Source organism: Pinus tabuliformis, chromosome 8 (assembly GCF_031772625.1).
Source record: "Pinus tabuliformis cultivar Carrire ecotype Pingquan chromosome 8, CPIR1, whole genome shotgun sequence".
In the NCBI taxonomy this organism is placed as follows: Eukaryota; Viridiplantae; Streptophyta; class Pinopsida; order Pinales; family Pinaceae; genus Pinus; species Pinus tabuliformis.
Window position 1 is genome coordinate 1,963,601,862 of NC_142294.1, and position 18,419 is coordinate 1,963,620,280.

Here is an 18,419-nt window from a genome sequence, read left to right on the forward strand (position 1 = left end):
GAGGGAAATCAAGACTTAGAGGGAGATTTCCAGGAGGGGAGTCGAGACTCAGAGGGAGTCCAGAAGAGGAGCTGAAATGGCAGTGAACGAACTAAGGGATCAGGACAGGTTGGACGAAGCTTCCAACTTTGTCATCTGGAAGGCCAGGATCCTGGCAGTCCTGGATTGACATCGCATCAAGGACTTTGCCTTGAGAACTGTGGCTATCCCAGTTGACCTAGCTGAGAACGAGAAGTATGAGGATGCAATGGCGAGGGTGAAGTGCATGATCCTAGACAGGGTCAAAGATCATGTCATACCACATATTGCTAAGAAAAACACAACAAAGGAGATGTGGGGCACCCTAACCAACTTATACCAGGGCTCTTCCGTGCAGCGAAAGATGCTATTGGAAAATCAGCTGTGGTCATACTAGATGCAAAAGAGAGAGCAGATAGATCCATTCCTTCTCAGGTTGTAGGAGATTCGCGACCAACTTACTTCCGTGGGGTCTACATTGGATCCAGAATTTATGGTCAGGACTGCCCTGAATGCAGTCTCCGAGGAGTGGGAGACATTTGTCCAAAGTATTTTGGGCAGGGCTACTCTTCCCGGTTGGGAGGAGATGTGTGTAGCTCTTCGCTAGGAAGAGAGCAGGAGGATGAACAAGCCATGGAGTAGTGGCGAGCGAGGTCGAATCAAGAAAGAGGAGGAGGAGGATGCGACTCTAGCATCTGTGGGACAGCAAGGGAAGAGGAAGAAGAAGGACATCTCCAAGGTGAAGTGCTTCCATTGTGGGGAGCTGGGACATTATGCATCCCAGTGTCCCAGGAAGAAAAACAAGGGAGAGGCTTTCGATTCAAAGGCAGCTCCAGCTAAGGCGGAGAAAGAAGTCGAGACTGATGATGATTGTGCCATGAGTGCTCATGCACTTCTAGAGAAGAGGTGGGGGGACATTGAGTTGTAGTCAGGACGACTACATCCTAGGGGCAGGATCCTTGAGGTGCCCAAACTCTTGGATCACATCTGACTATGGGAGCCCTTAATGATAGTAGCATGATGATAGGTGTCAGGTGGAGCAAAGTGTAGTGGAGCAGCAAGGCATTGCTTGAGTGCAGAATTCTGAGGCAGCACAGTGGAGGTTGCAAAAGTGTGAGAGGCACAGAGGTGTATGCAGTGGCAACAGACGAGGCATAAGATAGCAGCAGAGGCAACTTCAACATCACGAGGCTTCTGGACTGACTGGGGGAGAAATCAGTTGCCTACTTCTCGGTAACTGAGTTGCAATGCAACAGTTAGTAGTGGCAGTGCTAGGGGCAGCATGGGCAACATGTTGAGAGGGAGCTGTAGTACAGATGTAGCAGAAGCAGTGGCAGTGTCATAGGTAGCAATACAGGAAGTAGCAGTGCAGAGGATGTGAGGCAGCAGGCCAAGCATCAGCATAGGTACCGGTGCGAAGGATCAGTGTGATGTTTCAGTGGTGGAGCATTACTGGAGTACATTCCTCGCTAAGAGGGAGTGTTGATTTGTGGTAGCATCGGATGTGTTGTAGCCATGAAAATTGGTGGAGAGGCTAAGGCACATAAGATCTCCAAGATCCAGAAATCATTTGGGGAAATTCCACCCAGATGGAGAGATATTAAAATAATTAATATTTTTAATGTGACCCTAAGTCTAAACTTAGGAAAATTAAAATATTAATGTGTATTAATATAAAATGGGTGAGAAAGTTCTAAATGACGAGGATCAAGCCAAATCTAATCTTAGCCGTTGATTAGGGACTTAATCTCGGCCGTTGAATCGTCAACAGGAAAAGTATAAGAGGAGGCTTGAGGGTCAGTTGGAGATACACCAAGTTGATCAAGAATTCGATTTTCTGGGGCAGGGTTTGCTGAGAAATCGAGTTAGTGATCTGTTGCAGTGAGGGGCAGTTCAGCAGAAGGCCGAGAATACATATCAGAGAGGTAGAGAAAGTGCCGGAGAGACAGTGCAGAGCCTTGGAAGGCTGACGTAGAGGCAACCAGGACTGACGCAGAGGCAACCAAGACTGACACAGAAGCTAAGTGGGCCAGCGCAGAAGACACAGAGGGCCAAGAGGTTGATGTAGAAGGCAGTAGAGGCTGCACAGAGGTCAACAGAGCTAACGCTGGGTTGAAGAGGTAGTGTTGAGGGATTATCGTGGGGCAGACTGGGAGTTGAGAGGAAGACGCAGAGCAGAAAAGGGTGACACAGTCCCTGGAGGGTGATACAGTTCCAGAGAGAAGCTTGGATCAACTTTTGCTATCCAGCTAAGGAACTGTCAAAGTTGCTGTGGGATCAATCATACGGTTGTTGATCAACTGGAATATATGTCTCCGAGGAGAGGTACTTCTGCCAAGGAAATTCTCTGAAGGGCGAGCCATTTCTGGCACCCTAGTTGTATTCAGAAACTGAATAATAATAAAACCCTCATATATGCTGCATCGGTTTTCCTGCATTGGGTTTTTCTGGGGACGATTGTCCAAAAATAACAGTGTCCCTTGTGTGTTTGTCTCAGTTATTTCAGTTGCTGATCTGTATATGTGTTAAGGCTACATTTGTGTTTATTTTGGTATTTATATTTATAAATAACTTGTTAACGGAAAGAACAAATAGGAGATAATAAACCAGATAATGCAGTAGGGATTTCTGATGTGTCAAACTTAGAAATTTCAACAAGCACTAGTTTCAAATGTATGTAAAGTCTTAATGTATGTTTTCTTTTTTAAGTCTCGACCATATACAAGTTATCTTGGCAAAGTAGACTATTGAAAACTAGATATGAAATATGAATGCCTATACTTATATATTATGGTTACATGTAATAATCGACCATCGTTTTGTTCCAAAAAAATAAAATCTATATAAAACTATGACCATATTTAAGCACAAATAAAGATTTTGTGAAGGCCCTGTTACACACCATTTTGTGGTGATATCCCTAAGAGAAAAGTTTTCTCCAAGATGGTCCTCAGCCGGTAGCCAACAACCCCTTGCAGCCAGCAGCTAGCTCATTGTGCCATTTCTCCACCACCTGAGCCAACGATGTGGTCCCTTGCCCATCTGCCATGATCGTATGTTTGAAGGTGGGCCTCCCGAACCTAAAGGTATGACTTATCATTTGGTAATTCAGTTTGGTAGTTTGCTTATCATGGACACCTCTTGGCATGGATTAATGGGAGGATTCAGTGGAAAGAATGGGCTAGGTCTGTGCTCTTGTCCCCTAGACCCCTTTTGGATATTAACCTTGGATTCTAGTCTCGTGGGATCTCTTTTACTGACCATTTGGCTTTAGGGATGGTATTTCACGGAAAAGCCTGATTTTGGTTGCATGGTCCCGTTCCCTTATTCGCATATATTACCCTCTTTCTACTCATTATTACCCCATTCATCATTTCTCCCACCTAGGTCCACATTCTTCCACTGGGTCCACATAGGGTTAGCTCACCCCTTCTCCTTCCTCGCACCTTGGGTCAAGCTTGGAATGATGCCCCAAAGGTTGATGCAGCGAAAAAGAAAGATAAAAGCATATTTGACCACATTCAACAGGGAAATGTACCACAAAATGCAAAAGATGGCCAAGACAAACACATTTAGCACGTGGGAAAAAGCCAATACATGAGCTCTACCCCATCATCATGGCCATCACCTTGGTTCCTACAGGTTCTATGAGCCTCCTTCATCATATAGGAACCCATGATTGTCCCAACCCCTGGTGGGCAATGAACCACCCTACCATAAAAGGGGGTATTCACTGCTATATCTTATGCATCATGCTCTTACCCCTTGAGCCTCGAGTAGTTAATCAAAGAAAATTATAAAAAGGCAAAAGGCATATAAAGAAGGGTGGAAAAATCAAGGTCGGGGCGCCTCATGTATCTCGATTTCTTCCTCCTATACTTTATAAACCCAAGTGTGGGCTTCCCTTTTATTAGCTACCCTTGTACCCCAGCATGTGGCGCAGGGTTGCCCCTTTTCATCCCCTACTTCATTCACCTATCTGTCATATGCCACCATCTTTTGAAGGATGTACCTTGAACATATTATCCCCTTTAGAAGTCGAAACCACCTAATAGGATACTTGATTAATCCCATCTAGAGTTTAGGAGACATTGGCACATCCCAAAGCCCATTATGAAGTCCCCACCTATGGTCCATGGTTGGTAAGCTCATTTACTTGATTTCTCTAATGACTTGTTGTACTGGAAGGCTAGGGGACACATTGGATCTTATGCAGGATTGCAGATGGTCTCCATCTTGGGTTTGGTCTCCCTATACAGGGTCCTAATCCTCCAGAGGGATACATTGGCACATGTAGGGTGTGTGTTGAGAGCCATGGGCCTCCACAACAGTAGAAAACACTCCATGGATCCTCGAGGATGTTTAGAGATGCTCGAGATACTCCTATTGGACGAGGAAGATGCACCTGGTTCACCTTTGCCCAACCGACCCCACAGATGTACCATGCACTTGGCAACTGACCCAAGACTTGTAGGATGATGTGGCATCCCCTACACCATCATCAGAGCCCTTGCAGATGATCTACATGCATCTTCGACTCATTTGGAGACCCATGAGGTTATTATTGTGCCCCCACACCCACTGGGAGCACCACAAGTTTATTGTTTGGAGAACAAGGGGCCAACCCCTTGTCCATCACTTTTGAAGGTCCTATTTTTCATTATGGCACCTATGGACCTCATCAGGCCTCTTGGAGGGCCCTACGACATGTATTATTCATCATCTGACCTCTTAAGAGGCTTATTATTTCATTTGTGAGCTAGTTTGGTGGGATTGTCACCAAAAGTTAGATTATTAGCACATTATTTTATTTTTGGGGCTTATGTAGGCCTAGGAGATATGAAAATTCCTACACTTTGAAGGAACCCCTAATGCAACAAATCCGAATCTACTTCACCTACTTGATTTTTAATATACATTAACCAAGTTATTCTTTTGAATACTGAAGCAAATTACTTCTGCAACCTACACTAATTAAATATTTGATCTCATGAAACAAAAAACAGTGCAAAGAACAAGATACATAGGACACACTTATTTTTGGACACAGTAGTCCCCAGAAAAACCCAATGCGGGAAAATTGGTGCAGCGGTTTTGAGGGTTTATTATTATGCAGGAGAAATATCTAAATACAAATCTAGGATGCTCATCTAGAAATCCTTTACAGAGAAAATACTGGTGGAAAATCTGAGTGAGTTTTACCTCACTTCACCCAATAGAATTTCGGCTGATCCGGCACAAGACTGGCTAGCCCTGACTATTTCTGCATTGGCCCTGCGTAAGCCCTGCGTCAGCCTTTTAGGCTATTTCTGCACTGGCCCTGCGTAAGCCCTGCGTCAGCCTTTCAGGCTCTGTGTTAGACCTGCATCACCTTCTTTGCCCTCTACGTCAGCTCTCCTGGCTGTTTCGGCAGTTCCCGACAATTTCGACAGTTCCTGGCAGTTTCGGTTGTTCTGACAGTTCTGGATTCTGCGTGACAGGCAACTTGTCTGCGTTGGCTCTCCCGGCTACTGCGCTGCCTCTGCGTCAACTCTCCCGACTGTTCCGACAGTTCCCGACAGTTTCGGTTGTTACGACAGTTTTGGATTCTGCGTGACAAGTAACTTTTCTGTGTCTGCTCTCCCGGTTACTGTGCTGCCTCTCTGCAATCTCTCTTCGCCTCTCTGTTCTATATTTTCCGGAAAGTCCTTCTCTTGATTCTCTCTGCCCCTCAACTACAAGATCTCCCTAATCGATTTTCCTCTTGAGAACTTCTCACCTCAGAAAATCGATTTCCTCAATCTCTCTGTGTGTTTCCAAATGAACCCGAAGCCTCCATTTTATACTTTTCCTGTTGAGTTTTCAACGACCGAGATTAAGTCTCTAATCAATGGCTAAAAGATTAAAACCTGACTTGATCCGCCTTCTAGATCATTCTCACCCATATTTTGATTAATACCCATTAATATTTTAATTTCCCTAAGTTTAGACTTAGGAACTCCTTAAAAAATATTAACTATTTTAATAAAATACAATCTGGGTGGAATTTCACCAAACGGTTTTTGGGTTCTTTATAACTCATATGTCTTAGCCTCTACACCAATTTTCAAGGCTAGAGCACTTCTGATGCTACAAAAACTAACACTCCCTCTTAGCGAGGAAAGTGCTCTAACAACAATGTCCACCTGCATGCTTCTCTGTTTTTGAAGCACCACCTTTTTGCACTATTGCTTCCACCAACACTGTGCTGCTGCTGCCACTGTATTGCTGCCCATGACACTGCCACTGCCACTGCTGCATCCGTACTACAACTCCCTCTCAAACATTGCATCTACTATGCTGCTATCACTACCACTGCTAATACTGCATCCGTACTGCAACTTAGTTGCTGAGAGAAGCGACTGAAAAACATACGAAATTAGCTAAACTTAAATGTGTTCAACATAATACAATGAATGTTGGAGTCTGACTGCCGCTGACCCTCTGAATCTTCTGCGCTGCTGCTGACTTATGCACTATGCCATTTGCATTGCTGCCAACCTTGCTCTACGTTGATCAGTCTCTGGTCCCAAGCTATTGCATCGGTCCTCCAAACAATCCACTGCATCATCTGACACTAAGTCCATCTCGCTACTACTGAATCTTGGGCTCCTATAGCAAGGAATTGATCCAAGAGGTGGACTCCTCAAGGATCCTGCTCACGTGTAGTCCTCCCGATTACAGCTCAATATCACCCCATCTCCCTCTTAGAGATGCGTGGGCACTCATGGCAAACTCATCCTCATCAATCTTTGCTAAAGCAACCTTAGGATCATGTTTCTCATCCTTGTCCTTTTTCTTCAAAGACACTGGGATGCATAGTGGCCCAACTCGCCACCACTGAAACATTTCACCTTTGAAATGTCCTTCTTTCGCTTTCGCTTCTGCTGTCTCTTCGATGCTAGAGCTAAGTTCTCCTCCTCCTCCTTCATCTTTGAGCCACTCCCACTACTGCCAATGAGGTTGACCTTCACTAGGTCCCTCCTTAACTCTTCTTATTGAAGAGCTGCCCACATCTCCTCCCATGAAGGTAGTTTTTCTCTGCCCAATATGCTTTGGACGAAAACTTGCCACTATCCGAGACTCCATTCAGGGCTATCCTCACCATCACGATTGGCTAAGGAGTGGACCCCACTGCAGTAAGTTGGTCTCTACTGTACTGAAGACGCTGGAGATAGAGGGTCACCCCTTCTTTCTGCATCAAAGTTCGCTGCAACTTCTGCTCCAAATACATCTTCCGCTGTTCGGAAGAGCCTTCATACAGAGAAGACAAGGCTTCCCACATCTCTCGGGCTGTATCCTTGCCCTGCAAGTGTGAGACCACATGATCTTGAACTCCATCGAGAATGAGCATGTTTGCCTTCACTTGCTCGACCTTGTACTTCTTCTTTTGATCATTGTCAGCAGGAACAACTACAACACTTTTGACGTAGGCCTCGAGATCATATTCCTCCAGAACAACTAAGATTCTGGTCTTCCATATGACATAGTTGGAGGCTCCGTCCAACCTGTCTTGATCTCTGAGCCCATGCGATGCCATCTCACCCAACTGTCGAACTAACTCCTCTAGTCACTGCTTAGCACTGCTCAACTACTCAGCAAGTGAGAAATTCGAACTTTCTGGCAAAAAGTTCTTTGAGGAGAAAATTCCCCTTCTACGTGTCTTCGTTCTTTTCCAGCGGATTTCTGCCTCGACAGAAACTGCGCCCTTCAAGCACTGCACTGAGGCTCTGCGTCACTCCCTTTGCCTTTGCAAACTCACAAATTGGAAATCGTACCTCTGTGTCGTCTCACTCAGAGAGGGATTCCTCGGATCTGCTTCCTGGTAAGGATTGCGTAATCCCTTCAAGGGGATTCGAATTATTTCCAAGTGCAGCTTTCGGCCTCACTACTCAACACTTGATTTGCTCTTCTTGTTTCAAAATCAACGCTCTGATACCATGTGAAAATTCCTACACTCTGAAGGAACCCCTACTGCAGCAAATCTGAATCTACTTCACCTACTTGATTTTTAATATACATTAACCAAGTTATTCTTCTGAATACTGAAGCAAATTACTTTTGCAGCCTACACTAATTAAATATTTGATCTCATGAAACAGAAAACAGAGCAAAGAACAAGATACATAGGACACACTTATTTTTGGACACAATAGTCCCTGGAAAAACCCAATGCGGGAAAACCGGTGCAACAGTTCTGAGGGTTTATTATTATGCAAGAGAAATATCTGAATACAAATCTTACAGAGAAAATACTGGCGGAAAATCTGAGTGAGTTTTACCTCACTTCACTTGGTAGAATTTCGGTTGATTCGACAGTTCTAGATTTTGCGTGACATGCAACTTTTATGCGTCAGCTCTCCCGGCTACTGCGCTGCCTCTCTGCAAGCTCTCTCCGCGTCTCTATTCTATATTTTCTAGAAAGTCCTTCTTTCGGATTCTCTTTGCCCCTCAGCTACAAGATCTCCCCAATCGATTTTCTTCTTGAGAACTTCTCACCTCAGAAAATCAATTTCCTCAATCTCTCTATGTGTGTTTCCAAATGAACCCCAAGCCTCCATTTTATACTTTTCCTGTTGAGTCTTCAACGACCGAGATTAAGTCTTTAATCAACGGCTAAGATTAAAACCTGACTTGATCCGCCTTCTAGATCATTCTCACCCATATTTTGATTAATAACTATTAATATTTTAATTTCCCGAAGTTTAGCCTTAGGAACTCCATTAAAAATATTAATTATTTTAACAAAATACAATCCGAGTGGAATTTCACCAAACGGTTTCTGGGTTCTTTAGAACTCATATGCCTTAGCCTCTCCACCAATTTTCAAAGCTAGAGAACTTCCGATGCTACCAAAAACTAACAAAAGACTAATTCAAACTCCTCATTTGTGTATAAATAAGTGTGTCCCATATGAAGTGCAAAGTATGATGAGGTAGGGGGAAGTTAGCAAATCACAATGTAGTTGTCTTGAAGCAGGGAACTCTTCTAATGGACCCGGACCCAAAGATATCTAGCATGCTCGTCCAATGACATCATAGTAACTCGATTCTTAAGGGAGTCTCATATAAGACAAGCCACCCCTTGACCCTCTGACACTAGTGTATCTTGTCTTTTGCCTATATGACCATATCTAGTGGTACCCCTGAATTGGGGATGGTGTTCGCATGGGACTTGCATGTGTCTCAGTGAGGAAAAGAAGGTTCCAGGATCCTATAGCATCTCGAAGTGTACTCGGTGAAGACCAAAACATACCATTGCAATTCCAACAACCAATAGACCCCTGAAGTTCCAAGAGACAATAATAAGGTATAACCAATAGACCCCTGAAGTTCCAAGAGACAATAATAAGGTACCTTTCAGATATAGAAAAAAGTATAAAAAATAATTAATCATACTAATCCCAAGTAAACAAAATGCAAGATCCAATTAGTCTTAACCCCCCATCCCTAAACTTTGCTGAAACATACATTTTATTTTATTGATGCTTATCACTTCCCTTCTTTGTTCTTTTGCTCCAATTAGTTCTAGCCAAATGCCAAACAGACAAGGATTTCTTGCCTTTGTCTACAAAAATAAAGAAAAAACATGTGAGTGCTATGTGCAACACATGAGTGCCATGGAGAAATGGGGCACTATGAAGCCCTTAAACCATTGGGATGTTTTATGACTGCTTTTTTCTTTTTGTTTATGGTGTACGTGCCATAGCAACATGTTGGTTTCCATGTTTGGTAGGAGACATACCTAAGATGTAATATATTTATGTGAATATAACATACCTTATCATAGGGTATGCCTTATATATATATATATATATATAAGACAGACCTTATCATAGGGTATGCCTTTTATCTATATATAAAAGACAGACCCTATCATAGGATATGTTCTTGTGGCATCCCCTACTAATGAGGGAAAGCAAAGGATGCACCAAGCATGCCTCTTCGGTCCCCATTATGCAGGGGTTGAACTAACTACTACACATCTACAAGTAAGACTACCCAACACATATTTTCAAATGTCACCAAATGGAGCATAGATTTCTGTGAATGATCCCCATCATGCAATGAGATAAATGGATGACACAAAGATATAAACAAGTTCTCTTCCCACGTCACTTTTACCTTATGTGTATTTCGAAATAACAATCTAATCGTTCAATTCAAATATGATTGAACTATGGTCATTGGCTACATAAGCTGAAAGGTTCAAGAAATTCGGGACTCCTAGTGATCTTACAAGTCACCAAAGACAGATATTTCATGGAACAAATCCAGTAAGCACTTTTATCTATGTTCATTTTCTGCTCGTTAAAAAAAATATAAATAAATAAATAACAACTGATACAATAAATATGCAAGCGACAAATTTTTTCACGATATTTGTTTTTTTAATAATTTACAATGTAAATGAAGCTTAAATTGAATTTGATTGTAGGAGAATACATGTAACAAACTGGAAAGGAAAAGATTGAAATAATACAAATAACTCACCAGCTGTTTGCAAATTGCAAGACCAAGCCCAGTTCCACCATATTTTCGAGCATGAGCGGCACTTGCTTGCATGTACTGTCGAAACAAATTTGGCAATGCCTTTTCTGCTCAAAACAGACAAGTTGCTTTTAACAATCTTCTGGAATTTACATATTTATGGAGAGCTAGAACAGAAAACTGATAACAGGTACCACTATAAATGTAGCATTAAGAATTAGAAGAGTAGTAGTGGATTACACTGTACAGTTCTAGGGAACATAAGCTATCCAACCTAAGAATCAGTACTGGGGAAGTGCTTAAAATAATGACATCCAAACAACATTAGTTATTATTTACCTGGAATTCCAATCCCCGTATCATAAACATCACAATGCAGCCACACAATGATCTCGTTATCAGAATCAAAATCCAGGTTTTCATCTCCATCCATTAGTGGCAATGGTTTTATTTCTGATTTTACCATTTGGTTCACAGATTCATTTTGGTGGTTAGATTCTTTTCCACATGTTGAGCGTGAAGACTTGCCTCCACATGAATCAGTTTCAGACATGGGAGGGATATTTTGTTCCATGTGCATATCTCTTTTTCTATATAAGCAAGCATCTCCTGGATTCTTTCCATCTTTCTGGTCATTTTCGAAGTGTGGTGGTGATGTCACCTGCAATTTTATACCCACTTTTCCCTCATGGGTAAACTTAATGGCATTGCTGCAAGATGGGAATGAAAAGAAATGGCATTACAATATCTTCCAAAAAACAGTTTTAACAAAGCAATAAATTATAAAACAGAAGCCATAAATTTTTTCCCTTTGAAATTTACAAAGCATTTAATTGATGCACAATTTGCAAATACATTCTTCCCAATTAGAGTTAGAAGCAAGCATTTACTCGATTAAAACTATTTGTTTCCTATTAAAAAGACTTCACATTTAACTACTAATTGCAGTTAGCATAAATCAACATGTATATAAGCATTGCAAATACAAAACTATTCTTCCATCGAGATGTTTTCTTATGGAATTTTAATTTCGAGAGCATTTGCTTGTTGGCTATATAGAGGGATGTAATAATCCAAAGACATGGCTATCTAATGCTTTTTCTTGTTAAGAGCACACAAGGTATTGCCTTCTATCGTGAGTTTTCTGATGCAATACATATGATAATGACAGATTGTGAGAGTGAAGCATCTCCAAGTCTGAAAACTGCTCATTTTTCTTCTTTATTCAGTTGTCATATGTTCATTGCAAAAGTTACTAATGAGTTAAGGCCAATGTCATAGTTGGAATGGTTTGTTGTTGACCAGCATCCTTCTGCTTGTTTCAGCAGGCTTTCCCTTTGCCATGTATCTCTCTGTGTTCACTGCTGATGCCCTTCACTACTTATTGGAGGCTGCCCAGGCTCAAGGAAGGACTGGGGGGGATTTCTCTTCTCAATGGCTCTGAAAACATAAACAATAACTTTGCAGACAAATCTCTCCTCTGTTTGGATGCAGCAGGAATGGGTGGCGAATGTATGAGACTGCATTGACACATTTTGTGCGGCTTCAGCAGCAATTGTTAGTCATATGAAAACTGATTTTTCATTGGCTGGCTTGGATGACCCTCCAGATTGGATTCCTTTTGTGTGGTGTAATTGTGTGCTATCTAGGGATTTCATTCAGAAACTGTCTCCCAGTTGTGGACATGTGGAATTTGTTTCTTCAGAGGCTTCTGTGCCAACCTTCATTTTTTGACTGTTGAAGGGTATTCCTTTTGCAGGTCAGCTAACTATTGGATCATGAATCCTCTAGGCTTCACACATATACTATGTCTCTTGTTGGCTTGCCAGCAAGTCCCATGTCAAATGGCTGGGAAAAATTATATTGATCTTTCTTGTGGTCTAAATATGGTTGAGAAAGAGAGTTGCCAATCGTTTACTAGGAAAATTGTACCGTGCTCAAGGAGGACGGAGGACTAGGCCTTGTTGCTTCCAAGGGAATCATTCTTGCTTCCAAGTGGGTTTTATGATGCCTTGAGGCTTCTTCCCCTTGGTAGGTTATGCTGCAACAAATGTTTATTTCAGCTTAGCACGTGCTCAAAATCTATGACACTTTTGGATTGTGTGTCATTATCTCTTTCCCTCAATTGTTCTGAATTTCTAGCTCCTTCATCCACAAAATCTGGGAGGCAAGGATGTTTGTTGCTCATCTAATGAATTGGAACTTTTCAGGGAGTAGGTTGGTTTAGGAATTGGCTTGGTGCCCAGTTTGGAGCTGGAACCCCTAGGACCAATGTATAGCTAGATTTCCACATTTCCAAGCTGATTGAGTAGGAAATGTATTTCCTATTGGAGGGATCTTCAGTATTTTAAAGCTAGCTGTTGGAAGGACTGGAGGCTGTTAGGGGTTCGAAGGCCCTCCTTTCTTTAGATACGCTTTGTATCAAGGAAATTGTTGCATTGATCTCTTTTGAGGAAGTCTTGTTCATCTCTTTTGTTGCAAGGACCCTAGTGGAGATATTGGGTGTCTATAAGCAAATCGAATAGTATGATTCCAAAAATCTCTGCTTCTCTTAAACCAGAAGCATGTTTTGTCTACGGTTCTCAATGCTTATTGGACTTCATCCAACCGAAAGGATAGGTTAATTCATAGATTGCACAATGTCCGGTCCCTTTGACTCTCTTTAAAGTCTTTGCTTGGTTGGTTATCTAGCAATGGTTGTTGACACTAAAGTTCACTTGGTGAAATGTGGGCTCACAAATGGGCTTTGCTTTGTGGCAAACAAGAGATAGTGAAGAATATGTTTTCGGATTGCAACTTTGCTTGAGCCTATTGGAAACATGTTCAATATCAACATTCAACCTTTTTTCATGGAAATGCATTGGAGGCTTGCACTATTTGGAGATTGTAGATGCTTCATGCGATTTGCTTTTTCAAGAATTTGGCATTGCCTCAAAGTTACTATTTTATCCACTACTTGGCAAGTTGCAACTAAGGTGCAAGCATATTTTTTCCAATGAAGTCAATTCATTAAAGTGCTTTTGTTGTACACGGTGTGACAAGATTCATGCAATTGTTAGCCAAAGGTTTTCTATTGGTTAAGGATGCCAAAGAACTAGATGCTATGACTTATTTTGATTTTACCAGGATTTTATTAGGATATGACTAGGATTTTACTAGGATATCTTTAGTAGCATTTTACTAGGATTATTCTACCTATGTTAATTTAAAACATTTAAAAAAAATAGTATCATTTGTGGTGCTCCTCTAGGAAATAGGTCTTGGCAAGGCCTCACATGCTACTCACTTGACGCTACTCTTACCATGGTTATGATTAAAGGATCATTTATGGTGTTGGCCATATGGACAACTTTGACCATTAAGCCATTCATAATTGGTAGGGATTCCTACCCACCCATGTGGGTGACCCCTAGGAGAATTTTCTCATGATGTTTCAGCTTGCTAGCTAGTAGCCCTATCATGATCCACATATAGGTAGCCTCAGATGCTTCTCATCCCATTCTTCGGTCAATGCTTTCTTCATCTAGCCTGCTCATTGATGAAGTTGGTGTTCACCACTGGAGTGACACCTGATGATTATATGAAGACTCCATGCCCAAGGATGATCCAAATGACACTTGTACCATCAGATATCATCAGTCAATAGAGTTTTTAAACTCTATTTCTATTTTTCATCATCTTTTTTGTACCCATATTTCACACCCTGCAGGGAATTGTAATAAGTGATATTAGAAATGATGATTTTTGAGTCTGTAATAGACCTAGGATGTTGGGAATCGATCAACAAATGAGTACACCTTGGAGGTGTTTTTTTTACTTGGTTAATTATCCGTTCTTTTTTAGAGGCGGATAATTTTCTAGGTTTTTCACTCATTTTTAACCCTAAAGCCGGGGTGATGGTTTGAAGGTCGAGCCCCTAATGCATTTTAGTGTCTAGAGTCGATGTATATTACCATACTAGATCACATAAAAAATTTCGTGGAATTTGGTTAGGATTAAGTAGTCATTTTTTAAATTTTCAGATTTCCTGTAGAGCGGAAATTGCAATAAAAATTGTATTTGTAATGTAATAAGTGATGTTTAGAGAAGTTGTATGGGGTATGAGTAATAAAATTTTCACCTCTCACCCTCAACTTTCTACTATGACACACTTTGAGGGGTTAAAAATGTGTTTTGAACCCTCAAAACCCACTTTTCCTAAGTTTAGTGGGAAATCTGACAATTAATTAAGCCATAAATTAAATAAATGGAAAAAAATAAATATCCACACATGCTAAATATTGTGGAAATGAGGTGGAAAGACGAGTTAAAGTGAAGTCCCAAGGTGATGTGGACTCCTAAAATCAAGGAAAGGACATGTGCTCAAATAAAATCGAATTTCTGGCATTAAATGAGAAAATTGCTTACTTGGAAATTCGAATTTGTGAAGTTAATGCACATTTGGAAGAATTTGGGAGAATATTTGGAGGATATTTTTGTGGGAAATTGTCCCCACATGGGTTACCACCCATCTACACTTGTCATTCCATCATAAAATTCGAATTTGGCACATAAGGGAAGAAGAAAATGATGTCCACTTGCCAAAAATCGATTTTTACACTTGGCATTGGAGCTCCATTCAACAAATTCGAATTTCTCTTTGGGATTGTCACCTCATGCCACTTGTTTAATCACTCTACATTGGGATTTGCTCCCAACTCTCTATATAATGGAGCCATGGGCTCTCATATTGTATCATTGTCTACTAGCTCTTGTGCTTGCGGAAGCGTTGCTACCTTGTACACTTTTCAAGAATATCAATAAAAAGACTTTGGGGTCCATTCATGGGTGTTTTTCCTTTGGAGCATGGTGCATTGTGAGCTATTGGTATAATCTTTATATGCTTTGAATTATTTCATTTTCCATATATTCTTGTAAACTTGCTAGTGCACAGCTATCTTGTATTAGCATTTGATTTGAAAGTAAGTTCTAGAGTTTGAAAGTTCTAGTTTATTTTCAAAGGAATTTCTAGAAGTTTCAATTCATTGTTTGCTTATCTAAATCTATATGGACTAATGTTTGATTTGAGTATTGTAGAAGAATTTTTGTTGGATCAAGCGTGAGGGGAAGTCTTTGGGAGACCAACCCACTCTTGGAGCACCATTCAAAGGAACTCTCATTTGTTATTTGGATTCACTTAGTTTATCTTACGAAAAGTGTCTTGCAGAGATTCATTTGGGCATAGCTTGTATACAAGCAATTATTTTAAATTTTTTCAAATCTTTGACATAATGCTTCATTGATTCATATTAGCTATTTGAGAGCTTTTCTAAACTAAACCAAGTGATGGGGTTCACTCCCATCACTTGATTTGGTTTCTTGTATATTATTTGTATTTTATTTAATTGTTTTCATATTCTCTCTACAATAATTTGTTTCTTGATCTTGCAACCCATAGGTAGAGTGTTGGTGATAAGAGCATCAAGGAAAGATCACACAAACTCTAACATTTTTCTTTGTAGGACCTCTCTACCCTTTCAAAGTTGATATTTTTGAGGAGGCCGTGGATAAAGAGGAGGGCTGCTATTTGGCAAGGCCGTGGGCTTTTGAGGAGGATTGACTCCTTGTTTTGTGCAACATTTCATTCACCTTTGGAGGCCAAGCCTTGGGGCACCAAGAGACACTTAACTTCTTCAATCTTGAGAGCTTTCTCATTATACTTACTTCATTTTCTGAATTTGAGTTTCAAGAAAGAGATCTAGAGCTTGAGAAGCCCCATTAATTGTAAAGACTCCTCTTGAAGATTTACTTGAGACCTCTTCAAGGTTTCTCATCTTGTAACATCTAATAAAAGCTTAGTTTTTCTTGTGGGAGCTTGGGTTTTCACCCAAGGCATCATTTTCTCCTTTTTTTGCAAAAGGAGGAACATGTGGGTGGTTTGATTTTGAGCTTGTTTTATAAGTTTTTCATCTTGCATGCCTTAAAATTAACACAACATCACCTTCACAAGCTAATTTTCTAAATTTGTTTTTTGTTACTTATTTTCATGCTTTGCCATTTCAAGTTTAGCTTTCAAGTACAATTCTAAATCTTACTTTTGGAAGCAATTTATTTTATGCAAGGCATCTAATTTTGAGTAGCAAAGTTTAACCATTTGCTTCATGTTGGCCTCACAATAGGTCATTCTTACATGCTCATTTATTTAAGTTATTTGCTCATTTTGCAAGCTCATAAATTTCAAGCTTCATTGCTTTAATTGCTTATTGGTTTATCATTTGTCAAAGCAATTATTTTCAATAACTTACAATCTTAAATGTTCATAAAGCTTATGTATCTTGCATTATCTTGAGCAACTATCCAAGTTATTTTTTTGATCACATTTCCATTTTCTTGAAGCAAAGCATTTAGTAATCTTATTTAATTCATGTGCAAGCTAATTTCCTTTTCCAATTGAGTTTACATTTTGCAATTTACTTTGAGCACTATTTCTATTATATTGAAAGCATTGCAAATCTCTATTTGGAAAACTTATTTGCATACCATATTAAGCATTTTAGTATAGTTGCATCCTCACTAAAATTAACCTCCAAGCATAAGCTTGGTTGATAGAAAGTATAGGGAAAAAGGCTTTCTTGGAAAATTCTTCCATCTGGTACGAAGTAAGGTAAAAGCATGTAACCTTGCAGTTATGAAGGTGGCTTGTCCCCTTGTAGGAATGAAAGCATACGCTAGCTCATAAGACTCAAGGGACAGTTATCGTTAATGACACCTCTGTGCCCTCACCCCATCTTTCTTACAGTCACCCCAATTTTTACCCTCTGGTAAGAGCTCAAGAGGAGGACTTCTTATTTAGATTAGGCATTTTAGATTAAAAATAACCAAGACTAATTGCATTCAAATCTAGTATAGGTGCATCTCATGCTAATACATCTTATGATTTCACTTACAATTGTCCATTTTACTTGTCAAAATTGAATATTTTATGTTGGCAAGCATTGTTTCATTTTCCTTTTGCAAGTAGAACACTAATTTCTTTTCCTTTTGCAAGATATCTCTATATGCTTTGATTTAGACATTGATTATATTTTGAAAACATTTTATATCTTCTATCGATTATCGTGCTAACATTTTTGTTTCCATTTTAGGATTGCTTTGCTTTCATTGTTAGAAGCATTGTACTTTTGTTTTGAGCAAACGTATATTTCATTCTTATCGAACAATTTATCTTAAGGCACTGGTTTTATGGTTTTATTATGTTAATGATTTTTATTGCTCATATCATATTTTGCTCATAATTCTTAAAAGTAATCCACTTTCACTTTAACATCTTTCCTAGAACTTCACATTTCTTTAACTTAGTTTTGATTAGGGACCATCCCCCTTAGCTAACCTAGGAGATAGCTTAAACGAAGAGAGAAGATATTTAGTGTGACAACCCCTTCTCTTAGTTCCCTGCCACCAACCACACCTTGTGGGGTTGAAAGCTTTTCTCATTGACTTGTAGGTAGGTGTAGGCGGCAGGGTCAACAGGTGGGTCATCAAATATGAGGTAGGTAAACCATTTTTGTATTGGAGTTCTTTCATTTATTGTTTAATGACATTTTAGTATGGATCACATGTTGAATTGGATGATAAATTGCTTTTGACTATACACTTGTTCCCTTACTTCACCTTGGTGGTTATCATTTCCACCTAGTCCAATGTGACCTTTCTTGAGGCCTTTCTTTCATTGTCTAGGAGGGGCACTAATAAGAGGCTCTAATTGATGTTACATGTCCATAGTAATCTATACTTCACAACTTCCATCTTCCCCATTGCTCTTTATCACCAATATAGGTTTCGTGTTTTCCTCATCTTTGGCTAAGGGCCTAGAAGCGTTACCTAAGAGGTTGATGATGCACAAAGAAAGGAAAA

General features: G+C 40.2%; 1 protein-coding gene and 1 long non-coding RNA gene across 2 annotated transcripts in view; one reads left to right on the top strand and one right to left on the bottom strand.

The window, feature by feature from the left end:
- LOC149244319 (uncharacterized) overlaps positions 1-18,419 on the top strand; it is a 301,816-nt gene that overhangs the window by 157,121 nt on the left and 126,276 nt on the right. The gene's annotated exons all lie outside the window — the stretch shown is intronic.
- The window catches only part of HK5 (histidine kinase 5), a 327,201-nt gene that overhangs the window by 88,498 nt on the left and 220,284 nt on the right, over positions 1-18,419 (bottom strand). Inside the window, exons 9-10 of the mRNA XM_089374807.1 lie at positions 10,866-11,236; positions 10,530-10,633 (exon numbers count right to left, since the gene is read on the bottom strand). Of these exons, the coding sequence (XP_089230933.1) occupies positions 10,530-10,633; positions 10,866-11,236 (475 nt within the window). The remainder of the gene's footprint in view (positions 1-10,529; positions 10,634-10,865; positions 11,237-18,419) is intronic.